Here is a 27,471-nt window from a genome sequence, read left to right as displayed (position 1 = left end):
ACATATTGCTGCTGGTGGTGGCAGCCACCTCTTCTGATCTTAGAAGTTGCCCACTGCATGGTTCACCTTCACAAATTACACTCCTGGTACCTGAGAACTGTGGGAAGGGTGGAGATGCCAGAGCTCCTCAGGCAGGAGATGCCAGGAGCTGCTTGGGACAAGGGCAGGGAGGGAGGGGCTGGTCACACACTCACAGGACTGGCCGGCTCACACCCCCAAACAGGCTGTGGCTACTCACCTGGGTGTGGAAAAGGGCACATGAACAGCTCATGAACAACAGGCCACCCTTGATATGATGCATCCGAGGGGGATGCAAAGCACGGCCAAATGGAGTTTAAAAGTGGTGTAGTCTCATGAAAATAGGTTAATTTGGTTACCAACAAATGGAGAGGGGGGGAAAAAATATCTGTCAGGGAGGGATGAGTGGGAAAACATGGCCTAGAGTACAAAAACAAGGCAGAAATCGATTAATCTGAATGAAGTTTTCCCACTTGCTGATCTAATCTGCAATTAAAGTGGCGATTCAAATCAATGTAGCCTGGTGCTATCTTACCCTCTAAAGTTTCATATCTTTTATTTACACATAATTAATAAACTTCCTACGAGATGTCCTGGATTTTAGAGTACATGAGCAGGCAGTGGATGGTAAGCAATGAAAATGCTGCACTCTGCTGCTTTTCCATTTGAGTGCAAATAATGTCAGCTCAGGAATTTGCTCCAGTAATGGGGAAATGGCATCCGAAAAATGTCTCTCTGCTTATTCAGACCTTTAGCTGGCGGAGAGTCAGGAGCAGCATTAACATTTATTAGACTGCAAACCACACCATGCAGATCTCCTGCACCAAATGTGACATCCCAAATTGGTACAAGCTCGTTAAAACAGACCATTTTTACTGTCAGAGGAGGAACAGAGGGAAAAAAAAAAAAAAAGAAGAGCAATTGTGGCTTTTCATCAAGTATATTTCATAATTGTCCATTAAAATACATACCCACATCACAAAACACTTTAAAAAAAACCAAGTATTTTTAAATGTATGTACAACAATGAAAAAATATGCCTAAATATGTATCTAATGCAAAAAAATAAACCATTTAATAAAATCTCCCTTTGAATGTCCCCTTGCTCTTCAACGTGTTAAAAAAAAGGATAGAGCTCAGTAAACAAACAGGAGTTAAAACACAAACTAACAGATGAGAGCAGTGCAAAGCAGACACCTGAGAATGAAGAGGCATCTGATTCAGCTTCCCATTCCCCAGAATTACACCACAACTATGGTGCAACTTGTCCTATGTCAGTGGAATTTTGATTTTAAAAAGTCACCCTGGTGTTCAAGCTCTGAGAGGCTGCCTATGGCACTCATTTTCCACGTGAGCAAAAAAGTTAATGATAATCCAACTAAGCACCCTTTAAACCCCCTTTAAATGGGGGTGAATTTCACCCTAGGCAAATATTTCATGTTCTGTGTACTCCTGCCAAGCACAAAGAGATCTCGTCCAATGAACGGTATGGACTAAAGTCTACCTTGACAACTGTGGTGGGAGAGAGACTTCTGTTGTTTCATGGCTACTTGTTTAGTCACCTCTTTTTACTGCATTCTCTAGGAAACTGCAAAGAGGGCTCCAGTCCTAGAATATCAGTAAGTCAAATATTTTGCATTTGTGGTGTTGCAATGTCACTAGTAGTTGAGTTTCTAAGTATTTCTGAAGACTAGGTCTGAATGTCTGAGTTAAATGAGACACTTCAGTTGCTAAAGAAAATCCTGATCTGATTCTTACTTGGATGAGTTTAGGTGACTGATGTATATCCTTTATCTTGCCAGAGTCACTGCCCTCAGAGCACATCAGGCTGTATGTGACACACAGCTCTTGTCTGCAGAAGCAATCTGAGGAGGTTTCAGTATTGCTCCTACAGGGAAGGTGGCAGGAATTGAAGCACTATTTAAAAAACCTGCTTATAAGGCACTGGTGCAGCAAGGTTTGTGACAAACATGGTTTAATCATTCCTATTTTCCAACTGGTTAAAAGTCAGTCTATTAAATCAACCATAAATAGCAATAAAAAGGCATTAGAAAAGTCCCAAACCAAAGAAATCAACTTAGTATTGAAACTTAATTTATGGCAGTCCCACGTCAGTGCACACACTAGCTCCTGCATGTGTGAGTTTTTAAAAAAAAACCTCATTGTCAGCACATGCTCACCCTATATACAAAAGTCCCCTGACAAAGTCATGATGCGGTGAACATCTCCTACAAACAAGAAATTCTCAGATGACCTCCTATAGTCACATGTTAAACTTGCAGATGGTGGACAGGAACATATATTGGCTTACCCACTGTACATATCTATTCAAAGCTTTACCAGAATAAGAATATACACAATATATACACTTAATTCACACAGTAAAACAGCCCTCAACATCTATTATTTTGTAGGGCTGTGCATTTCTTCTATTAAAATTCCACACATGGAACTATCTCTGTGCCAGGTCCTCTTCATAAGCAATAGGATCACTTGAAGGTAAATTAGTTCTTCATGTATATGTAACAGAAACAGCAGAACCTCAGCCTCTAGTCATCACTGTCACTCCCAGACTCACTCAACTGCAAGTCATTTCCTATAGAAAACAAAAACCAACAAAACACAACAAGTGAGTAGGTGTTAATTCACATCTCATGGCAATCAAACCAAAGAAGGTCACATTTTTACTGGAAGATTTAAGTAAGAATAACACATGAAATGAATGCTAATATCATCTGTGATTTAATGAAACTGCTGGCCATGCCCAAGAACATCAAGAGCTGCGAGGCTAATACACAGCTGGATCCAGGCCAAACCAAGCATCCTTGTCTCCAGAGCCACCAAAGGTGCTCCCTGGTGGGACAACAGCCCTCTCCTCTTCAACAGCTGCTAGCAGCTGCAGAAAGCATTCCACAGCCTCCACCCACCCAAGCTCCTATATATGGCTCTGGGACAAGGCATTGGGGAATTCCTTGGCTTTCTTTAACCTTTAAAAACAGATTGGTTTTGGTTTAAGGCCATTTGGCAAGGTCTCCACATATCAACAAACCAAAAGGACTGTTAAAGCCATCACAGCTCAAGGCTGAACTAAGCTGACACGTGCTGTGATGGTGAAGGCTCCCATCCAAAGTGCAGAGATCGGATGAAAGGCCAGGGTATGCATCAAACATACTGGCTCTAATCCTGTTTTGCAGAGCACTTGTGATTTGGTGAGGTGGAGGGGATAAAAAGGGGCAAGAATCATCTTTGTGTTCTGATAATTGAACCTAACTGTTCCAGCATTCTACCTCGGCCCTCTCTCCAAAATAGCTGCAGGGCATCTATGCAACAGCTATGCCCTGGTTTTCTTCAGTTCCTCTTCCCTTTCCCAAGTCAACAACTTGGGTTAGGAGTGATTCTCCCCATAGCAAAAGTATTTTAAACCCAAAGGCAAAAAGCATTGTATGAATAGAGGAGCTACCTAGTAGTTCCCAGATTCTCCTGCAGTCAGAAGCTTCATTAAACTCATGCAGTATTGCTGTTGTGGAGAAGCAGGGAGGAGGCTGCTCACAACCAGAAACAGGGAAATGGACAGTCCCAATGGCTTCATTGAACTTTGGATTTCACTTAGTCCTTCATGACTGGCAGGAAGACTGACAGGCCTCTAAGTTTCCCAGCAGGCCTTTTCGGTGTGGTCTGTACAATATACTTATCTTCTCAAAGCTGGAAACCCTACACATATCTGTATTCAGACTCCACAAGTTCCCTATGAATGGGTGCCCAGAGATGTGTGCAAATGTGCCTCAGGAGGAATTAAGAACAATTTATGGTAATTTCAAATGCAATATTTTAACTCCACCGAGTTAGAATATATCTGATGCAGCATAAGGAGAGAGCAACACAGATGCACACCATGTCCCTAGAGAGTCTCATGGGACAGAACTATGCTTTAAAAATGTTTCTGATAATTTTAAAGGGTGACATGAGCTTGTACTAATTCAACGCTTGCAACACCATAGCTGTAATATTTTAACATAATTTTAATTCAAATTTCCCTTCAAAATGTGGTATTTGTGAAAATACAGCTGAGACCAACACAATAAATATGCTGATAAAGCAATAGTGAAGACCACAGAGACTGCACTTAGGAACCCACGACAGCCTTGTGCCATTCACAATTCTTTACAGACCTTTAGCTGACACATGTGTCAACCCCACTATTTCCATATAATCTGTGTATTCACACAAAAATAATTCCCATCCTCCAGTGCACCAGATCCTCCCACACCAGTGGCTACCTGGAGGCCTGAATCAAGGCCCAGTAGGGCCAATGTGGGCCACTGCACTGATTCCCACAGGCTCTCCACACCTTCAGACAAGTCTCAGCCCCCTGTTCACAAAATCTGCCCGTGTACTTCAGCCAGTGCAAATCCCTGGGACTACTATTTGGCAAAAGGCACTTCATGAAGTTAGCCTAACATGCTAAGTAAATGAGTGGTCACAATCAGCTTTCATCAGTGGTAAGACACAAGCATTTACTTACGGAGCGTGTTCATGAGCTGATTGCTTCCTTGTGGCCTGCTGGTGCCGTTAGCAACAGTGTTCCTGTTGTTATACTGCTGGTGTGGTGGCTGGGAAGGGGAAACATGTGCTGGCTCTTCCCCCTCACTGCTGGAGCTTTCATCTTCACTCCCAGATGAGCTTTCTGAATCCGATGAGCTGCTTCCACTGCTGCTGCTCATCTGCTCAATAATTTCAACCTCTGCTCTCAGTTCTAAAATAAAAAGGAATTCATCTGGTTGACACCATAAACAGGGCCCCATGGAATTTTGGAAAAGAATGTGCAAATGCAATAGTTTTGTCAAGGATAATTTATCACACCAAAATATCTCACATGAAAGAGAGAGACAGGAAGGGAAACCAAAAAATTCTGAAAACTTCTTTACTTATTGCTGTAACTAAATTTAAAGAAGCAACAGCATAGGTTAGTATCCTAAAACTTTTAACTTCTACTGTTATTCTTTATATAATTCACACTCCTGAAAGCACTTTCTGCTTCACTATTTTTGACAGGCTATATGCTCTACACACAAAGTAAGTACATCAGCTGATCGAGGAAATCTAAATCTGAATTGTTAGATGCTGGTGACAATTAGGCTTTTGGAAAACATAAAAAAAGGTGCATGTTGGGGTGGGTATATGGACATAGGCAAATGATCACAACAGAAATTGCCTTGACTTCAGATAATATATGAAACTGCTTCAACACAGTCACACAGCCCATTGTAAACAAACTTCAGAAGCAGATGGATGACATCAAATAACTTTGCTGTAGGACAGATGAGAAGAGCTAAAATTTTCTTATGCTGGGGAGTGGTAAAAATACCATATCCTATAAGCTATAGGTTAACCTGTAAGCTATAGTGCTTACAAGTAGCTAGGAAAATAAAGAAACTACTCTGAAACTGGAAAGTTATTCAAGTCAAGACACTGCCCACTTTAGGGTTTCCAGTGCAAAAAAACACTGGAACACCACGACATCACCACAACAGCCTCATCAGCAACAGCTAGTGTTGGCTGAATGACTGGTTACTAAAGAGCTATTAAGGTACGTCACCGCAAATTATACAATATTGTTAAATTTGTCCTAATTTTAAGTGGCCTAAACACTAGTAGAGGACAACTCTTTTGTATCCACCCACAAGGCTGAGTATCTAATGACTCAGTTCATGTTGGCAGGTTTCCATGAGAGAACATCCACACCTATGTTAACCATGGGATGTGAAACCCTCAAAATTTAGGCTTTTGTTGTGCTAGCAGTTCTATACCCACAGGGTTCACCCTGGAAAACTCACAGACTAAAAGGGACAAGAACGAAAGAAGGGAGAGAAGAGGTATGATCACCCCTACCTAACAAATGGAGAACTGATACTGGGAGTAATTCATGTTAGGTCAGATGTGTCAGAGTCCATTTTTTATTAAGACCCATTTTCCTTGGGCTGCCTAATACTCTAGAGTAACAGGTAAGTTTTCAGCCCCCACAATATTCGCTGGAGAGAACTTCTCTAGCTGAGGATTTATTAGTTTGAGAAATTATGTTTTCTTTTGCCAGCTTTAAAATCACTATTTTTCAATTTCAAGGTTTAGAGCTCAATTTCAAGTGCTATAGCTATACTCCAGCTGGGCATTTAAGGACAGTGGTGTTGTTTCTCTAACTTACTTCCTAAATCTAGATCCCTGCCTAGACCATCTGTGCTCTCTGTACTTTACCAGTATGCCAGGTAAAACCTACTCTTTCAGCTTGAAGACATAGCATAAGAGACCATTGGAAGAGAAAGAAAGAAAATATGATTCAACAGAATCATATATTGATTCAACAGGCCAACAGAAGATACTACTTTGTACTGTAATATCTTTCTCCCTTATTCCCTCCCAACACAGTCTGGCAGGCTTTAAAAATCCATTTCAGGCCTGGAGTCTGATACACAAACAAATGGGCACTTGGGAATCACTGTTCTCAGCCTAACCACATCGAGGATTTCAAATTATAAATGTTCCTTGTGTTTAAGGTTAAGAAATTAATAGGGGAAAGCTAAAGGAAAGATAATTAGGAATAAGGGTTCTTTCTTTTTAAAATGGTTTAAACTTCCCCCCCCCTCCCAAGTTAATGATGTAAAATTTCTACATTCTTCTAGTGATGGAGCTGTTAGTTGCAAATTATAGTGACAATAATTACATGGCTAGAATATCCTGGATTGCAGCAAACACAACCACCTATCACAGTCCATACTGCAAAAAGATACAACAGACAAGTCTAATACAGGACAAGTGCCTGAGAATTACACATGTATGCTTACAGAGCTGGAGTCTGTGGCTGAAAGGGAGGAATGTTGGCACATGGACTGAGAACATAGAGCCCACATGTAAAATAGAATGAAGAAGGTGAAGTGATCTAATGATGGTGGTGAGAGGGAAAAGGTAAAACAAAAACACACTGCAAGGAACTAGGAAAAAAAAAAACCTAAGCAAGAAGTGTGGACTCGATAAAGTAGGTGAGGCGATAACTGAAGGAAGTGATGCTGTCTGACCAATGGGAAAGGAAGATTAGCCTGGCCAATTTTAAACAGAATTGGAGATTAGTGTCAGAATGAAGAGTGGGAGGTTTCTGCTGGGGGAAGCAGGAAACTAAGAGCCCATAAAAGAGGTTTGGTTATGAGAAGAGAATGAGCGAATGACTTGGAAGTAGTGCTAAAGCCCACTATGCTGAACAGAGGCAAGAAAAAGCAAAACAGAACCAGTGTCACAAGCTTCAAGACTGGGAAGTTAAGGCTGTTATCAGTGCAGTGGTCACTGGTAGAAACTTGGTCAGAGCTCATCTTCTAGTCAACTTTTGCCTCACAGGCTGACAGTGTCCCCTCAGACCTCTGTTGTCTCTTGTTCCTTGAGCCCAGAATTCTAAACATCTTATCTGAGCAGATGAGAAAAAAGCAATTGTTTTCACTAATGTTATGGTGGCTGCAGCACCACTAGAAGTCTGTCAAGAGAAATTCAGCAGGACCACTAAGGAATTCTGTTCAAAACACTCGTCTCACACTGTCAGTGACTAAGCCAATGATGACATCAAAGCCTTATAGGAAAAACAAGGCTGCTTTACAATGGTTTGATTTTGCATTTTCCCATTTGATTGCTATGCTTAGTAGAGTTATAGGTACTGAAGACATGGGTTAAACATTTCCTTGTGGTGCTTCCCATTAAAATAGTTGTGTGTGTATGTGTACACACAACAGAAGAGTTTGACCTTTCCTAGATCTTTCTGCACCGTAAGAACAAACACCTCGTGTCGACGCGCCTGTGGGGTCTGAAAGATGACAAGAGTCAGGATGTGCAGCAGTTACTTTTAAAAAAGCTTTCCATACAGTACAGTTTTGAACACTTGCCTTAATTGAGTCTATATCACCTGAAAAGGCTGAACTGCTTTGAGAACCTTAACTTCTCTACATTTCATGTTACAGCTGTAAGATTTCTTTCAAGAAGACAAAATGGCTTACTGTTTTACACTGGCAGGCAATGCAGGTTTTGGAGTAAAAAAAAAAAAAAATTCGAGGTCAGAAATCATTATCCAAACAGAACAGCCTTTCTCAACAGCGCTGTCCTCTGTATATATTCAGTATCAAATACCATAACAGTGTTTAACTGTTCCTACCTCTTTTCTCAATTCCAATAGGTTATGCAGATTTTTTAACTAAAGCCCTAACCTTAGGCTGCAAGAATACCAAGAACTTCCAGAAAAAAGTCATTCAGCTTTAGGGAGGGTTAAGTTTGAATGCCCATAGTGGAACACTTACTGTTAATAATAGAATGCAAGGTGGAGAAATCAACTTGATACTGGCACTGTGAGCATGTGGAGATGGCAGCTAGAAGAGGCAGTATTTTATACCGATGTGCAGAAAATTGGATTGAGGTGCTCTTGAGAGACAAACACAGCGCTATGACATAATCCTCACACACCACAGCTACATTTCAGGTAAATAAAATCTGCTCAGATTTTTAAACACTGAGTCTTAAAACCTGAAATATGTTTCTGTGGGTTTTTTTCCCAAATGTTGTAATTATGTCAATTATTATTGACATGTATCAATACGTTACATGCTGTAATTACATCAATGCTGTTGGAAAGATTTCTGCTGTGGACAAGTATGTCTGATAAACATAAATTATTTTGTACAAATAAATGGCTGTACTGTGGTATATGTGTGCAAATGTCCACAGCTTAATGAGACATTATCAGATGTAGCTGAGTGTTCAAAAGAACAAGCTCATACCCTCTCCTATGCTCCCTTCAAACCAGAGGACAATATGGAAGCTTGCAGGGGAAAGGATTCCACATGTGCAAAACCCTAGACACAGCCTCCCAAAAGCCTCTGTGCATGGGAGGACTGACTGGTTCAATTCTCAGATGCTCTGACTCTGTCCTCAGACAGCTGTGTAATGAGACAGAGAACTGCACTACCCGGAAGTTCGCTTCCAGCTCATCTGTCTGTAAGGGGAGCGGTGGAAATGCACAGCTGAGGGTACCAGGGAAAGCAGAAACGTGCACTGCACTACTAAACTACTGTGAAACATCATGAGGGCTGTTGTGTCTTACCACACCCTTAAGTAGAGCATACTGGAAGCAAGAGAGTGTCAAAGTGCCAGAGATCCTTTCAAGCACCTCCTTTGGGAATTTTACATTCTGTGCTGTGTTCATTAAACAAAACCCACAGAATTTCAGCTTTCTGTTTATCTTTCTTTTGTACAGAGGAAGGACTTCAACCAAAACAAAAGCTACTACCTGAATGGAAAGAACACAGGCTCTTCAGAGCTTGCAAGTCTGTGTTCATAAAAACACACATTAAGGGAAGGTAACAGGATTACAGACTACCTTACGGCTTTTACAGGTCATTGTCTACATTTCATTGTGGAATGGTGCCATTTCAGTTCTACCTTTTTAAAGTAGGTTCTTATGATATAAATGGTTTAGCAATGCTGACGCTCTAGATCATCAAAGCTGGAAAAAGTTATAGACTGTAAGCAAAAAACACCCCTGACCAGGCCTTTGGCTCTTCTGGGGCTTTGTACAACTCTCCCTATAAAGCATTAAATTGAAGACCTATTTTTAGTACAAGTCAGGTGCTCTAATCTTTGATTTTGGAAACAAAACTCCAGAGGTTATTTATTTGGAGGTACTTTCATATAAAACATGATCAGGTGGCAAAAAAAATATTAGGACAGCTCTGAACAATGTGACTCATACTTTAGACCACTAGAAAATCATCTCTTTGAACAGGTGTCACCCCAAACAAATGTAATTATTTTACTGTAATACAACCTTTACAAATTGCTGCACGTATACAGAAAAGTGCCCCAAAGGTTAAGTAACTTATTACACCCTACAGAAAAAGACATTTAAAATCCACAACTGGTTCAATTAAAAAACTGATATACCACCTATTATCTTTTTCCTTACCTATTACACAGAAAACAAAAATAACAATGCAGCTAAGGGAACTGTAGCCAACAGAATCTCTCAGACGTTGATTCTGGCTGCTGACCAGCACCCAAGTATTGAAAACACTACTGCTGCAGAAAAGTGAGACCAGTCAGCACCTATGCAAACACACAGCTTAGCAGCAAAAATGTCACCTAGTGATTACCATGAACTGAAAAAATACCCTGCGGAGTAATTAACATCATCTGGGCAATTAACACAGGCTAAGTCTACAGACAAAAATAGTTATATGGGACAGAGAAAAAAGAGAAAGGAACCCAGACAAAAAAGCAGACAGAAAGAACAAGCTTAAAATAAAATAATTGTGTCTGGCGCCAGTGCCAGAGAAGAACCAAACAAAAATTTAAAGCCTTCCTCATTCTGACTGTATTATCCACAGCAAAAACAGGTAGGAAAAAAAGGCCATGGACAAAGAAAGTACATCCTGCCCACAGCAGAACACTAAGACAAAGCAGTGCTTGAGCAGAAGAGTGAGTTGAGCCAACCATTCCTTTAAGGTACTTCTAAAATAAAATTTTAGCAACCATATGGCAGATGTGTCAAAGCTGCAAAGGAGTGGTTGTGGAAGAGGGGAAGCTGCAGGGTTGTTCACTCTCATTCCTCGCCTAGCAGCACTGCTTGGCATGGTGCAAGCTTGTCTTGTGCTGGGAACACAGCCCTAGCCCTTCCATCGCATCAAGCAGTGGCTCCAGCCTTACTTAGTGCAGGGTAACCTTCTCCGAGAGACTTGACTGCGAAACGAGACCTTGGACCATTAGGCTTTGCTATTGCTGTTGTGGCTGCCTAAGACCACAGGCAACTGGTCCAGCACTGAACTACAGAGTCTCTGAACTCACATTATTTTTTTTCTTCTTTTCAGAACAGAGAAAAAGTTTGGAAGAGAGAAAATTATCCAGCAAGAGGAAGTTTTCTCATGCCAGAGAAGACTGCAGTATGAATATCTAGTAGAAGAGAATAAATAATTCACTAAGATGAACAAAGAAACAAGACATAAAGAAGACAAAACAGCTGTCAAGCACCATCTTTTAATCCCTGAATGTTTTTAGAAATTGCAGAGTCACAGTTTTTATCATAAAGAAGAAAGACAAAACCAATCAAAACTTAAGAAACTACAAACCCTTCTTTACCTCTCTTAATATCATCCAGCTGAGGCTCAGGTGAAGGATTATCTTTCAAAGGAGAAGTTTTAGGTCCAACTGCTGGCTTGGTTGGGGCTCTGAACTGTGAAGGAGGCTGAGATGCTCGGGCAGACTGTTGCTCTATTCGGGCTTGGATCTTACTGCTGCCCTCTGCTCTGAAGAAACAACCAGACACATTCAGCAACTATATGCAACTATGTTCAGCTTTTTCAATATCCTTGTGCTAATGCATCATCTGTGACTTCCTTTTGTACAGATCTCTACTTTGTTTTACAAAGATGAAGAGTGAATTACAGCTTTCTGTATGCAACACTTGCTTTCAATAACAAAGAAACATACTACACTGCAACACCCTTACAAAATGTATTTTCAAATCCAGATGTGATTCAGTGATGCCAAATTCTCTACTTGAACGTCAACGAAGGCTTTAATTTAGCAATTAGTATTTGTATTTTTAAAAAAGAATAATCAATCATAGTAATTTAAAGTAAATACAAATCCATTCACAACAAAATCCTGCTTAAAACAATCACAGCAAAAGAAGTATTTTCTCACTTGCAATTAAATCATCTCAAACTGAACTCTCTTAGAGGTCAACTTGACTAGAGTAATCATTCTTACTGCTAAATACAGTATACAAGCATTTAATTCCTGGTTTTTATCCATTTGCTGTTAGCCCTTCAAAACAGTTTAAGCTCTTTCCTTAGTGGAAAATAGTCTCCAGGATAACACTATGCCTAAGTGTTCAATTCAAACCAGGTATTTCTGCCTTTTACTGAACTTCTGATGTGACTGAGATTGTAGAACATCCAATACCCTTGGCAGAAAAAGAAACCCAAAAAACCAACCACAAACCCAAAATAGGTTCCTTTATGGCACACCGTAATAAGGTTAAAGGGTGTGGTGTATTTATTGTGTAACACCAAAGCCTTTGGGGTTATGGCTTTATGTAGTACAGCACAGAAGCAGCTTGTGGCTATTAGAGTTCAGTTTCTGTTCTAGGAGGGTGCCAGCTCAGAACTGTTAAACTTTGTGTCTGGAAACTAATCCCACTGAGAGGTAAGTTAAACTAGCCCGTGTTGAACTTCCCGGGAATTCACCTAAACCACCTGTGGAGCTGGTACACTGAGCATTTACTGGGGTATCTCTGTGCCTGAGTGGACTCTAGATTCAGCCTTGCACAGAACCCCCTCGTCATTTATCAGTAACACGCAGCTAGTGGATACCACATTAATGCAGCTTACACAGTCCATCTACAGCAGAAGTGAGGAGTTGGGAATATACTCACTGTATCAAGTAGAAGGCAAAAGCCAAAGATTTCTGGTGTTAATTATGCTCTTGGAACTACAGACAGTTTTATGTGGAGTAAGTTCACTTCCCTGTGAATGTCATCAAGGTGTTAACACTAAAAGCCCTGTTCCCACAGAGTGTCAACAGGTCATTAAAGATCAAAGTAGCCATGAAAAAAAAATGGCACTGCTGATTTAGAAAGTGAATGACTTTGCAAAGCACTATTCATTAAAACAGGGATCCCCAAATTTTTTATTACCCTCCCTCTGCCTGAAAAACACTGAAGTATTTTTCCGCACACCAGACCCAGAACTCAGCGTAACCAAACATCCCACTGAACTCAGGCTCTCCTGCACCTCTCCTTGCTTCTTCTGACAATGTCCAGCAGAACTGAAATTGGAAATTCAAATCTCATCTCTGATGTGCTCATATCCACTGGACAATATGAGTGCTACATGGATGAGTTTTCACATCACTGACTCAGAGGAGTGTTACAGTCCATTTACCTTGAACTCACGGTGCTCTTGGCAAACATCCAGCCAACTACTGATGAGCTGCAACCCACATTTCTAGTAGTTTTAGCAGCTAAGGGCTCTATACTGCAATAAAGTGGTTTTTTAATGTAAAACTTCTAAACTTATTTAAGAGTTTCTTCATCACAAGACATTTGAAAAACTGCTTTCTCTTTAGATCTCAGCCTGTAGTCCAGTGATGCTGAAAAATCCAGACACTTCAGGGACTTGCAGAGCAGTAAGACTGCTAAAAATGTTCCAGCTGCATGCTTTGTAGCATTTCTGCAGCAAAGTAAGAGTATTTGGTCAGAAAGGATTTCTGGCTTCATCAATTCTTCTAGGCAAAACACCACAACCATTATTTGTACAGCTCTGCCCACCCCTTCACCAGTTGGAGGCTTTGTACTTGTGTTCCACATAATATATTGCTTATCCAATATGGGAATGAGTGTTCCTTGTTCCCTAAGACTATGTTATTGAAACATCATGACTCCCACAGGAAGCTGGAGCGAACAAACCTAGAAAGTCCAATAATCCTTTTGACAGTCTAATATTTTCATGGGTTTTTTTTGGCTAACCAGAGATTCCTGAAACAAATCCCATCCTTCAGCGGGCTTCTAAAGCCTCAAATCATCACAGGTGTTTCATTGCAAACTATAATTATGTCATTTCAGCAGTGGAGAATTTACAAATTCTTTACTCTTGGATTCACACTCCTATTTGCATTTTTAGGCATGATAATTGGCCATGTAAAGCTAAGGCTTAGTAATTAAACATCACTACAAAATAACAGAGCTCTGTTTCAAAACCCAATCTTAATAAGAAACTTCAGCAAGAATTAATCCTATCAAGAACCCTGTCCCCAGCTTTACCTTGTTTTCTTGACTTGAATGCTGCTACTGAGTTTTTCCAGCACATATTCCCCAGTGTCATGATTGATAATAAGCACACAGTCCTTCTGATATGGCCTTTTATTTCCTTTAAAGACAGTCATTGGTGGAGTTGAACCCTGGTACAAAGAAAAAACACATATTTGTTTGGTTATATTACCCTGCCCAAAAATTTATGAATACGAAAAGAGTATATGTATTGCTCTGAAAAAGAGGCTAAGCACTTAATGCTTAGTTCCTACAGGAAATACTCATTCACGAAGAGAAAAATACAGAGAAAATGTGCAGTAGATCAGACATTTCCTCATAGTAATATTATGCCTTTCATCATTTTAAGTGTCTCTGCAGTGACAAAACATCTTCTCCATGGCTGCCTTTATTTACAGTTCTCATTCCCAAAATGGCAGCATAACTAAATTTGCATGTTTTATATGAAATCCCCACATCTTCTTGATGTTTCTGCTGTAGAAATCATGGGTTTGGATAAGAAATAAAGTTCTAATTATTTGTGTAGCAGAACTATTGCTCAAGGAAATATGTGGTCAATTGAAAAAAAATTTAAACTGCATTGAATATCTTACATAAATATATATGGCAGTATTTTCACAGTGGATTACAAGCAACTGTCACAAACTATGTAAGAACAGCTGCCTTCTTCAAAATCAGATTAGCATGCATATGCCTATGCAATTATACTGAAATGTCTTCTCAAAGGCAAATGGGGTATTTTAATGCCTTCCAGAAAGTCCCCAAAATGCTGCATAGAACCTTAAAAGTCTAAAGGCTTAGACTGAGAAGAAACAAAAACAACAAACTCATGTGGTATTGCACACTGGCTAACTGGTAATGCAGAGACTAAGCTCAGCTGTACTGCATCTATGCACAGGCTGGTTCATACAGCTGGTTTGGGGTTACAGCTGGCTGAATCCATGGCCTACAAGCACATAACAGCATGGATACACACCTGGCCATGTTAAAAAGCTGTTATTCAAGGGGTTATGTTCTCAGCTATGAAACATTCTCAGACTTCTCTGTAATGTATAGATACCGTACAAAAGAATTTTTTTAAAAAAATAAATGTTTATTCCTATGCACCTTTGCACATATTGTAGGAAAGCAACCAAAATCAGGGAGCAAATGAAAAAACCCTGCACTCCTGTATTTTATTTTGAGGAGCAAAAACAAACAATCACATTTTAACTACTCTGGAAGCAATTCCTATTCTCCGTGTTGCTTATAGATAGAATATATTTGAATTTAAAATGGGTTCTGAACAGTAAGTGTGAAAAATCTGAGTTCCTAACAAAGACACAGTAAGAGAGATTCAGAAATACGATTCAGAAAGGATGTCTCAAGAAAGTCTAGTCTTCAAAGGCATGTTACATTTTTATCATTCCTACATTTAAGAGAGGAAAGCAACATTTAAGAGAGTAAAAAGAAAGCTGAAAGTCAAACCCTGCCTGCTGTTGACAACTAAGCCAGGAAACGTATAATGCACAAACGTAATGCAAATTGATCAAAGTTTGTTGGCTACCATTCTGCTACCCAGAATGGTTACAGCAAAGGCTGTGATTTTGGCTAAACATTAAGTAGAAATGCAAGTGTTTAAGCAAATTAAGTCCCACTCTTCTACTTAAAACTAAATGTTTAGGGTTTATGTTAGTGCCTAAATAACAGTGGCTATAAGATTTTGCTGATTACAGGACAGAAGGAGGTAGGTGAAACAAGTAACATTTAATTGAATTGTTTTCACATGTGAGGGTTTTTTGCCTGACAGAGTTCAAGAAGTGTTTGGACAATGCTCTCAGGCACATGGTGTGATTCTTGGGATTGTTCTGTGCAGGGCCAGGAGTCGGACTCTGACGATCCTTGTGGGGACCCTTGCAACTCATGATATTCTATAATCTTCTATAATCTCCTTCTGTAGTACTTTAACAAACAGGAATTTTCACTTCCCCAATCCAGACTGTTTATCAACTATTAAAGTCACTAAATTCCACATGTAGAAATAGTACTTCAATTTATCCAAGCTGCAAGGGACACCAAAATATCTCCACCGAACAAATTATCAGAGATATTCCCAGTGATTAGGCAATTTCAAAAAGAAAACCTCAACTCAGAATTTGGATCCTATCTGGTTGTTGGACAACTGGGAAGCAAAGCAGCATCCAAGAAATTCAGTGAACCTTGTCAGGATGAAACGATCTCAAAACCTCTCACTCTTTTCCAGTATTTTCCAAGTGTTTTCCAGCTCTCTGTCCAGAACACAGACAGCACTGCCTTGGAACAACATACACAGAGCAGCTTGGCTGCCTCAGCCTTTGGAGCCTACTCTAAACTGTTCATACTGAAGGGAAGAGAATCAAATTAAGCTCCTCAGTACAGAGATTTGGAAAACATTACAAGTGATGCTGCTCAACACAGAAGATGAATGAGCAACAGTGCTTCCAACTAATCCAAGATGAATGCTGCTGTTAGTTACGCTGTTACCTGCTCTCCAATAGCACTACCACGCTCATCATTTCTATAGACAAAAACCAGTATGAGACCTCCTGCAGCACTGAAGGTGACCAAGGCCATATAAAGAAAAGGAGCAGGGTGAAGCAGGCTACAGCTTCATTCAGTGAGAATTACCATCACCTACCAATTAAAACCACGGGTGTGCTGGAATGAACAATACCAAAAGGATCTGACACATGGCTTCCAAACTGACTGGTGCCCCCCTGCAGCCACCAGACCCATTGATGTCTGTGAATTCTGGTTTATTGGCTTGACACAAAGCATCAACTTCAGCTAATAAACAAGTCCAGTTCCAGCACACAAGCACTTTCTTTTGTTTTGGTAAGGAAACCACTGAATTGTCAATTATAAAACAGCTGCACCTATAAACAGATTGATCACTTGTTTTATTGCTGTTTGACCATCATCCTCACACAGTAGATCTTTATGGCATCATTAGAGAAGAAAGTGGATGGGAAACCACTTCATGGCCACTCACCAGAACTGTCCCCTTGCTTCCACTGATAAAGCTGAAGGCAGGGAACCCTCTATGCCCTATCTGTACATGTTTGAGTAAGGGCAGGAATATGCTTACTGGTCCGCCTGTGGGTTCTGAACATCCAACCCTGACTGAAGCCCAAGTCACACTGCCTTTCTTCAGCAAGCCATAGCACTGAAAATGGATGGGAACCAGGTGTACAGATTCAGCCAATAGTAAAAGTTTCCTTGTCTTTCAAGGAAGAGTAGGAAGGAAGGAATCAAAAGTAAAGAACAATTTGCAACCTTACAAATGTATCCATTTACAAAGATCCAGCTGCACAGCCCTTTCCTAAGGTAAACAACTACAAGTCTAGCTGCTTAAATATTGAACCCACAGTGTTAATAAAGATGAAAGTGAAAATAGCATTTACATTAGACTGTAACAACACTGCAAATTTGTTGGAGAGTAAACAGGGGCACATATATAACAGACTTACTGGAATATGTGGCAAAGTGATGGTAACATCATCTCCTTTACCCACTTGGAGGTCCCCCTCACAAGACGTATCAATTGATGCTGGCTTAAAATCATCTAAAGAGGAAAACAATTGTGATTACATTTGTTAGAGTCTCCAGAAGCATCGACCTGCCCTGCAAAAAGCCATCATACATTTACTGGATTATAGGGAATGGGAAAGCACACATTAGTGTTTACAGCAGGGGTGGAATAACACCAGTACTTTGTGTCTATGCATAGCAACCCAGCCATGTGATGGTACTGTATTCTGAACTTCCTTTCTAAAATGGAAATAAGGTTCTAGACTGTGTGTTTGAACACCAAAAGGAGACTTCTCCAAAACCCAGGCTTTGAGTGGCACTTGGTTTTGCAGGCAAGTATAAAACTGTACCAATTAACTCAAAAGAGTAACAACTTCCAAAACCCTGGGCTCTGCTTAGCTCTTGCCAGTTAGTTCCAAACCTGAGGACTCTCTCTGTGACAAACACTAATTTAATGACACCCACTCATTTAGTCTTTCTGATATTTCAGGCTCTTTAACAGCCATCTCAACTCCACAATAGCGCTAAAATCTCCACATGGGTGGAGATCTCAGGTCTCACTTATGAGGACAGAAAGAGGTGCTGATCTTAATTCAGCAGTCTCCATGCTGGTCCAAAGCATGTGGACAGAAAGCATCAGTAAGGGGAGGCACTCTAATGGCTTTAAACTAACACTCATTTTTGCTCTGTTGTATAGAATGCTTTGTATCCCAATAAAGGTACTTCTCTTTAACGTATTCATTTGAATACGTTAAAAGTATTTTCCCCTCATTATTCTATTGTGCTTGTGAGCCATAAAAAACCCAGAAAAAAACGTATCAGAACCTCTAATATCTTAAGAGAGGATTTAGACGAAGTGAAATAAAACCACAGAGATATAGGCTAGTTTGCTTTGTGTTTGTTTTTAAAAGAAGCCTGCACTCAATTCTAGCATCCCTGGATCTGAAGAGGTGCAATTATATTCACGATCAAGGCTTTTAATTACTGCATTAGCTATGAAATTAGTACCTCAGAACAAATTTAAAATATAATTTCCACTATAAAAAACACGTTTGCAGGAAAAAAACCCCTAACCCTGGCTTGTAATAAATTCTCATTAAGCAGATGCTAATGTTTAATTGAGTTTTACTTTGACAGCACAACAAGCAGGATCAGACACACTTGACTTAATCCTCATGCCTTAACTGCCAGATCAAATCATAACCTTCATTTTCATCTGTGCAATCTGTTTCTAGCTATTGTTTCCCACCTACTTTATGTGCAAGCTTGCTAAATAAAACAAACCAGCTGTACAAGAGCTAGTGTCATTGCCAAAATGGGATCAAGAGTTTCAATAGCACAGCCAATAACTTAAAAGAAATACCACTATCAGACTTATTTCTTAGGTATTGCAATATAGAGTGACTTTAAACAAACACCCAACAAATCGTTTTCATTTTGTTAGTTTACTAGGGACACGTGCTTGGCTAATCCTCACGTAGATCGAGAGCACATACTTCCCTCCAAATACACCCACAGCTCTTTTCCCAAAAATCCCATGGTTTTAAGATGTGTTTTTCAAGGATAATCAAATTTCTCTGTACAGTATTTCAAAAACATTACATAAAGGAATGAAGTATTTTAAGAAGGTCAAAACAAATGTAGCCTACAAAATCCTCACTGTAGTTTGTATGAAGAGGATTACAGAAATAATATAATGTTTGGATCCCAGATAAATCATTCCAGAACAACACTTAAGGAAAAAATTATAACCAGACAACGAAGAAATCTCATTTGAAAGCCACAGATGGAAAACAGAGCATACAGAAAGATCTTCTGAAATAAAACTGAATTCTTCCAGTTGTAGTCTGAAGAGCTTTGGCTTTGCAATCCCTAGGAAGTTGGTTATTGAAGCACTTTCCATTCTAGAAATCCAGTTCATTTCTACCTGGATATGGGCAGGGTTTAATTCACATAGGATCAGGCACTTGGGTGACCAATATCACTGAAACTACTACTTGTGGTGTATGAATATGGGCCATGAGACTGGGCCTAAATTTGTGCATCATAAACCAAAATATCCTGCTGCTGTCTGCATAAATTCCCCACCTTCATAGAAAATTACTGAATTATAAGTTTAGTATTCTTTACATTTACTCTTGATGGTTTACCAGTCATTTTAGTAAAACAACCTGGACTCATTTTGCTCAAATTTCTTGCCGACAGAATTCAAGTACAGGGATATAGCGAGTTCCTCTTCAAAACAGTCTTCTAATATGGAATTAATTGCACCTAAGGCTAAATAGAGCAGTTGGAATAATAGATGGTGTCTTAAAAAATAAAACAAACTATTCTCTCAGTTATTCATAACTGCTCGAGACCCTACCTCAGGATTTATCTTGCATTTATTGGACATTACTGTATGTGCCTGAGTCCTTTCTGCTTGCTTTCCTGGGATAGTGATTTATTACAGCTGTCTGGAATCGGGACAGCCAGGGACAGGTCTGCTGGGATACACGTTGCTTCATCAGGAAAATACCCAGTTAAAAACCGAACTCCGGGTGCTCCCGCTGCCTCTCCAGGCGAGGCCTGCGGTGGGACCTGTCCTGCAGTTAAGTGCCACAAAGAGAACAAAACAAAATGGCAAAGCCACCCCCTTACGGAGGGGATCCCCTCATGCTTCCAAGCTGTTAATGACAAACTTTCTAAAGCTGTTCCTTCGCCCTGGCCTGCCTCGCTCAAGCCTCCTCCTTCCCCTTTTTCCCGGGTTGGAGCCTTCTGTGGGGAAAACGCTCGTGGGGAGGAAAGACAGGGGCTGAGGGAGCGGGAAAGGGGGGAAACGGGTGCTGAAGGGGACAGGAGGGAAAGGGGGAGACGGGCAATGAGGGGGCAGGAGGGAAGCGGGTAAGAAAGGCGCCGAGTGGGCACGAAGCCCCGCGATGGCGGAGCGAAGGAGGCGAGGAGAGCAGCGGGGTGGGCGCGGCAGAAGGAGAAGCGCAGCCGGGGGACGGGACATGGGGAGCGGGAGGAGAGCGGGGAGGAAGGGGCGGCCGCGGGGGAGGCGCTCACAGCGGATGGTGTGGAAGGAGGCCTTGGGCCGCCGCTCGAAGCTCTCGCCCAGCTGCAGCGGGTGCTCCTCCTTGTCCAGCAACGAGTTCGCCGAGCCGTTCATGGCCCCGCTCCCGGGCCGGCCGGTCCCTTCCCTCTCCTCCGTGCGCTGCCGCCCGGCGTCCTCCCGGAAATTCTTGACTTTCCCTTCCGGGAACCCTCTCCGGGGCTGGCGGCGGGTACGGCGGGGCGAGGCGGGGGCGCGGAGCCGGGCTGGGGCTGCTGCCCCGGGGAGGGTCCCCGGGGGGGTGGGAGCCCGGCGCTGCCCGCCCTCGGCAGGGCTGGGCAGGGCAGGGCAGGAGGGGCTTTCCTTCCCTGCCGGGGTATCCAAGCCCCGGTCGCGCTAGAGCAGGAGCTGCTGGAGGGAAGCCGGTTCTCTGTGGGGGGACCAGGGGATCACACAGGGGTGTTACATGTTTGTGGTCTTAGCTCTGGATTAAACACCTTTAAAAGGCTCTTTAGCCTAAGCATGGGCTGTTGCAACTGAGTTTATCATCACACTGCCTTCCCACCACAGCACATGCGTCACTGAGAGGACTGGCTTCGGTTTGTTTCCTTCCCTCGCTCGTTCTGTGATGAAATAATGGAGCGTGCCTAGAATATAGGCGTGTATAGAAATATAGCAGAAATTTTGCTGTTTAAGGTTTTTTGTTTGTTTGTTTTGAGGGTATGCTCTTCTTGAAGAGACTTCATTTCAAAGGAGCCTCTTCTCCATAACCTCTTCTGCTGGTTTTGGAGGAAAAGGGGGTGTGTCTGTGACACTGGACAAAATTCTGACAGCTCTTTTTTTTATTTGCACACTTCCGTATTTTATGTTTGTGTTTGTGTCATGACATGTATATATCATGATAGCATCACATATAGCATATATAACGTGTACATATGATCCATGATATGTATCATAGAAAGTATTTTATCATAAGATAAAATACATAAGTGAAGTACTGCTCTTTTTTTTTTTTGTTTTAGGGTGTGTATTGTTGTGTTTTTCTTGTTTCCTTTTTGGTAAAATGGCACCAGTGCCTGGTTCTGGGCACTGATGTACACGAGTGGTGAGTGTTTGCTACCTGGGCTTCCCTGGGAGTTACTGGGCCATGTGGGATTTAATTTGCATGTGCCATCATCCAGGATCTGTATGTTTGTGACAAGACAGGTGTCAGAACCAGTTTAACATAAGAAAAAATGTTTGAGTCCCTTCCCAGCCTATGCAAAGCTCTTTTTGTTAACTTCTGAAAATAAAACCACCTGTGATTGTTAAAACCAGTGTGGATCCTCAGAAGGAGGCAGTGGGAGGAATGCTGGCACAGGCCAGCTCTGGGCATTTTGGCCACAGTACTGGTTTTGTTCTCTTCTTAGGTGACATGGTGTTATAAATGCTGATGTTTTCACCAGTGTTTTCTCACAGAGCTGAGAGCAGGAAGGAGAAATGCTGACATGAATACACTTTGTTTCATCAATTTTAATGTGACTTTTAAATGTCATCTGTTTTTCAGTTACCTTTTTTCTGAAGTGTTCTAACTGAGGTTAATGAGAAACAAAGCCCTTGCTTTCCTTCTCAGGTCTCCTTTAGTGAAAATAAAGTTAGAGCTGCACCATCTTTTTCTTGTTGAGTAGCTTTCTAGGATGCAGAGGGAAGACCAGGAGACTCTGAAGTATCTTCTTTAACTTTGACATCAGCATGATGGTGTATGTGGTTCTTAGTTTGGATGAAGGTTTTCTGAAATAAAGAGAAATCTGGTGACATGTAAGTCCATCAGGTAGGACAGATCACTAAAGTTGTAGTAAGTGCATACTGTAATTATTTCTCATTTTTAATTCTGCTTCTAGATCCTCACTTATTTTACCTTAGTTAAGTGATGGAACCATACACTAAAGGAAAAAAATCATCCTTGGGTCTTTGGTGTTCATGCTTGTGTGAAAGAATCTAGGATGTTCCAAGAAAAGGCAACAGCCAATTGCTTAAATATAGTAAAAACATCTACTGAAGATGGTGCTTTCCACAAAAAAGGCCATAGTGCACGAGTCCTTAGCCCAGAGGAAGCTGAGAGACTGGCAAAAGATCAGGTGTTGGTGTCTGAGTTCAAACAACTAAAACTGGAGAAAGAGGCACAGAAGAACTGGGATCTATTTTACAAAAGAAACAGCACCAACTTCTTCAAAGACAGACATTGGACAACCAGAGAGTTTCAAGAGTTAAAGGCATGTCATGAGGTGAGATCTATACACTTGTGCTGTAAAAGATGGGGTTGATAATTTCCAATCAGTTGTTTCCAAGGGAGTTAATAATACTTAGAACAAAGCCATTTGGGTAAGAGCTGACATGTAAAATTTGCAGTGCCCTGTGTAGTTTCTTTTAATATCAAAGATAACTCCTCAGAATCAGATGCATCAGTTCAGTTTCAGTTTGTAAGTGGCCCATGCTGGATGGGGATGGTGAGAATGAAGTCTGGAATATTTGGGTTTTGTGTCCTAAATAGACAGCTTGTCTCTCTGTGTGCAAGCTGGTACAACTTCAGTACACTGCTTTAAAGAAAAGCATCCAGAACTGCAGGCTAATTGCCAAACATAGTTAGGGGAATAGCCAGATGCATCTGTTGTTCCTTATAACTGAATGAAAGACAAGACAGGAATGGCACAAGTCTGTTAATTTCTTAAGGGGTAAATGACTGAAGAAGTATTAATATATTCTAAAATGATTTCTAGTTTTGCAGAAATCAAAATGTCTGTGTTTTAGTGTCAGATTATCCAGTGGCTGTCTACTTTGGGTTTTTTTGAACAATGTTAATTAAAATTGATTATAGCTTTTAAAATGCTGGTTGAACAGTGCCTCTGCTCATATGATGGGGAAAACAAAAATGATGTCTTTTGTCTCGTATTGCTTCCTCCCCAGTTTGCAGATCAAAAACTGACCATTCTGGAAGCAGGCTGTGGGGTTGGGAACTGCTTGTTTCCACTCTTAGAAGAAGATCTGAATATTTTTGCATATGCCTGTGATTTCTCTCCTAGAGCTGTTGAGTATGTGAAGGTTGGTGTGATATTTGGAACTTCTTTTAGAGTGTTTTTTAGAAGCTTCTAAAATTGCAAATGACTGTAACAACAGACTTCTCTTGGCTTCCTTTTTGTAAGAAGGGTAGAATACGTTTTGCCAAAAAATGGAGACTGATGCATTTCAGTGGAGATCCTATGTAAGAAGCCAAATCATTGCTCAAGACTTTGCTTTTCAGTGTCAAATTAGAGCATTATGGTATATTAGTTGAATGATTTATGAAGACTGTTTTTTGGGAGCACGACTATGTCTCTGCTGACTGTGCAGTACAAGCAAAATTTGTTTGTGATGGAAGCTTGCCCTTAATAGAGGGAGTCCCAGGGATAACCTCGGAAACAAGGCTAGGAAAGTTACTATTAAAACAATTTGTAACCTGATCTGGAGTAGGTATATTTACACTTAGTTGTGGGTACTGCAGTCCAAAGTTGAGCCTTGCAGCAGGGCTGGTGGGGGCTTTGGGCTTTAGAAGTCTTTATTAAGTTTGTAATCACAGGTAAATTTCTATATATCTGTTAATTGAAAGCATTGTGACCAAGAACCACAAGACCCATAGAGCATTTGTCATGGGAAAGACGGGAAGAAATACACGTGGCAAAAAGAAGAGGACAGCAGCTCCCTGGGATGCCTTGGCTGCACCCCAGGATGAGGTTGGGCTGAGTGTGTGCCCTGGGTTTTGGATGACTTAGTGGCATCTACCTCCACAGCTCTTGCTGAATTTATATTTTGCCAAGATCAGATTTTTTTTTCCACAGCAAAACTGTGGCTAGAGCAGCCCAGCTGCAGATTATGCAGCAGGAACCCCAACTGTTTGCAGTCTACCTGTAGCTCAAGAGCTTTACTTTCATAACCCTATAATAGGTAATTTCTTTAATTTTTAATAGTATTTAATAGTCTTTTTAATAGTATTTATGTATTCTTTAAAGAGTAGAAGCGGGGGTAAAACAGAAATGGTATGTTTTCTGAATTGTCTTAATGCACATTCCTTCTCAAATTCACGAGAACAGACTATTTTACTAGTTATAGTTTCACTATTGTAGTATGCAGCAAAGACTTTCTGATTGCATTAGCTGCCTGTTGGAAGTTAATATTCTTTTGCCACTGTTTTTTGTGTCTCTCTACTGATTAATTTCACAAGATTTTTATTTTATTGTAGCAACAAATGCTGCTGATTTTCAGTGAAAGCTTGCTGTTTTAATTTCCCTAGAAAAATGCCTTATATAGTACTGAAAGATGTAAAGTGTTCCAGTGTGATCTTACCAAAGATGATCTTCTAGACAATATACCAGCAGATTCCGTGGACGTTGTCACACTTATATTTGTGCTTTCTGCCATTCATCCTGACAAAATGCATCTTGTCCTGAGGAACATTTACAAGGTAAACCCAGATGATTTTACAGCCTTTAAAGCACTTTCCTTCTTTTTAGCTGGAAAGTAAATTTTTTTCTGAGAAAATCACTCTCTTGCAATGGTGATTTTTCATATTATATTCCATGGATGTATTTAGTTCGTTCACCAAGTATGCAGGACTAAAATATGTTTTACAAATGTCCTTTTTTTCCCTCTCCTGGTATTGTGAGATTGTTTCGATTGAGGCCTAATTCATGCCATCAGTATAACAAAAAGGTATATAGAAGATGGCCTTCATGTACCTGAAGGGGGCCTACAGGAAAGGTGGAGAGAGATTTTTCATGAGAGCGTGTAGTGACAAGAAAAGGCGAAATGGATTCAAACTGAGATTTAGAGTAGGTAGTAGGAAAAAATTCTTTAGCGATGTGCTGGAACAGGTTGTCCAGAGAAGATGTGGATGCCCTACTCCTGGAAGTGTTCAAGGCCAGGATGGATGGGGCTTTGAGCAACCTGATCTAGTGGAAGGTGTCCCTGAGCATGGCAGGGGGTTTGGAACCACGTGATTTTTCAGGTCCCTTCCATCCCAGGCCACTCTATGACTCTATGATTTTAAAGCTGTGACTTGGGTTGTATGCTATGAATGATGTTTATATAATACAGAGATATCTGTGTTCATAAAGTGTGAATGATAGTGAGCCAAAATTAACTTCCAGAGATACAGTGACTTGCAGTTAGGATGTTGCTGTTCTTATTAAACACACTTGACCTGTGGTGATTTAAAAGTGGAGTGTTCAGAAGTCAACATTAATCTAGGGAGACTCGCCTCCCTAAGCTTTGTTAGTTGATAGGCTAGGATAGGCCCATCCAAAGGGTGGTTTAAACAACCTGAATCGTGATTGTTCTGAATTTTCCTGAGATGTCATATATTGACTGCAGGGGGAAACAGTCAACATATTTTTTACTTTTGCATATGCGTGTATTCAGGGTCTCGTATTTTCTAATATCTTTTCGTTTATTATCAGTAGTTTGAAAAGAGAATGTTAGGGTTTTTTTGTATATCTCCAGCTGTTTTCCAAAATCAGGATTGGTTCTTAGCTCGTGGTTATGAAAGGGGTAATTATTAGTTTTCTCTGTGGAGATGCCTGGATCATCCAAGTCACTTGCAGGTTTCTGTACAAATTGGCAAGTGGCAAGTGCTCCTTTTCTTCTTAGCAAATACAGCTGGTATTTGATGATGTAGAAAAGTTACATGCATCAGATACCTAAAATCCGCATGGGGAATGACCATGTATTTATAAATTTTAAACTCTTTATGGCTTGCTTTCTTTACCAAAAAGCAATTAAAAAAAAATCCATGATGCATTTTCCCAAAATGGTTTCATATTTATTTCTCAACATATTGCAATGTTTTTCTTTCTCCCATGAAAAAATAAATGTCGTGATATTCTAAATTTTGTTGTTAACCATTAAACAAAATCAGGTGGTAAACAGGATACTACCCAACAGAAAAAATGCCCGGATGGGAATTTTTGTTAAACTGTATGTTTTCTTCTTTCGTCTGTGTTTGAAGAGTGTTGCCTATTTAGCTGATCAGCATCCAAACAGGTATTCTAAAACTATTTGCAGTCTTTTGTTCATGGGAAAGCATTTTTAAGAGTCAATATAGTTTTTACACAACTTTTTTATTGCACAGGGAATGAATTGTATCTATAGCTATATCTACATCTATATATAGATGTAGATATAGATATCTATCTCACTGTTGTATTGACTATATTAGTCTACCTTGTCTTAGTTATCTGTGTATGTCTGTATGTGTACACAAATAAATATGCCTATATATGACTAAATCTGTTTAGCTTATTAAAGCATGTATGTATTGTGTGACAGGTATTAAAGCCAGGGAAGTGTGTCCTGTTCCGAGACTATGGCCTGTATGATCATGCAATGCTCAGGTTTAAATCCGGCAGCAAACTTGGGGAAAACTTTTATGTTAGACAAGATGGGACAAGATCGTATTTTTTTACTGAAGGTAAGACATACTGTAGAGTGCTTTCTTTCCTGTGAATCTTCTGTTTAAACTTTCTCCAGGGAACTGCCAACATGCCCATGGAAGTTTTATTTTATGTGGATGAAAATAAATTGTGGTTTCTTTCATTTACCATTCTTTTTGGGAAGAAGCAGTTATTTAGACTGGCAGAACTTTGTGCAGCACTTTCTTTTTTACCAGCTTGTTGTATGTGCTATAATGCTCCAAGAGCAGCAGTTTCTGAATTGCTGAATTCAGATGTGTTACCTAAGGGGAAAAGACTAATGTTCAGTAAGAGAGTTGATCATCTTCATGAAGCAACTAAGCAGTTCTTTTGACATCATTCTTTGTGCAAGGCTATTTCTGGTGTGCAGGATGAGGTCTATTGACTTCTAAAAGCAGAACCTGTGACTGCAGCACTAAGAAGCTCATGCACAAATCCTGCTGGGATAGCACTGACTAGCTGTGGTCACTCTGTCTTCTGGGGTTTGTTTTTTAGTAAAGACAATGCAAAAAAACTTCCCATGTGATACAGTATTTAGTTTTTGT

General features: G+C 40.5%; 2 protein-coding genes across 3 annotated transcripts in view; one reads left to right on the top strand and one right to left on the bottom strand.

Moving 5' to 3' along the window:
• Window positions 1-877: 877 nt before the first annotated feature.
• On the bottom strand, window positions 878-20,694 carry EAF1 (ELL associated factor 1). The gene is made up of 6 exons (XM_010398871.4): window positions 20,462-20,694; window positions 17,353-17,447; window positions 13,859-13,995; window positions 11,173-11,339; window positions 4,541-4,771; window positions 878-2,614 (listed from the first exon to the last, which is right to left on the bottom strand). Exons 1-6 carry the CDS (start codon window positions 20,562-20,564, stop codon window positions 2,568-2,570), a joined length of 780 nt encoding a protein of 259 aa, XP_010397173.1. The 5' UTR covers window positions 20,565-20,694; the 3' UTR covers window positions 878-2,567.
• METTL6 (methyltransferase like 6) overlaps window positions 20,566-27,471 on the top strand; it is a 40,164-nt gene continuing 33,258 nt past the window's right edge. For both annotated transcript variants that reach the window (XM_010398873.4, XM_010398872.4), the window contains exons 1-5: window positions 20,566-20,679; window positions 22,328-22,711; window positions 23,391-23,525; window positions 24,751-24,921; window positions 26,784-26,925. In XM_010398873.4, coding sequence (XP_010397175.1) covers window positions 22,430-22,711; window positions 23,391-23,525; window positions 24,751-24,921; window positions 26,784-26,925 — 730 coding nt within the window. In that variant the 5' untranslated portion in view covers window positions 20,566-20,679; window positions 22,328-22,429. The remainder of the gene's footprint in view (window positions 20,680-22,327; window positions 22,712-23,390; window positions 23,526-24,750; window positions 24,922-26,783; window positions 26,926-27,471) is intronic.

Source organism: Corvus cornix, chromosome 2 (genome assembly GCF_000738735.6).
Source record: "Corvus cornix cornix isolate S_Up_H32 chromosome 2, ASM73873v5, whole genome shotgun sequence".
Lineage (NCBI taxonomy): Eukaryota > Metazoa > Chordata > Aves > Passeriformes > Corvidae > Corvus > Corvus cornix.
Note: the sequence above shows the minus strand (reverse complement) of the source record. Positions and strands in the feature narration are given on the sequence as shown.

Coding starts and splice junctions, on each gene's coding strand:
- EAF1 (XM_010398871.4), bottom strand. CDS start 20,564: ATGAACGGCTCGGCGAACTCGTTGCTGGACAAGGAGGAGCACCCGCTG. Junction 11,340..13,858: donor ATTCAAGTCAAGAAAACAAG/GTAAAGCTGGGG, acceptor TTGTTTCTTCAG/AGCAGAGGGCAGCAGTAAGA. Junction 2,615..4,540: donor TCAGCTCATGAACACGCTCC/GTAAGTAAATGC, acceptor TGTTTTCTATAG/GAAATGACTTGCAGTTGAGT.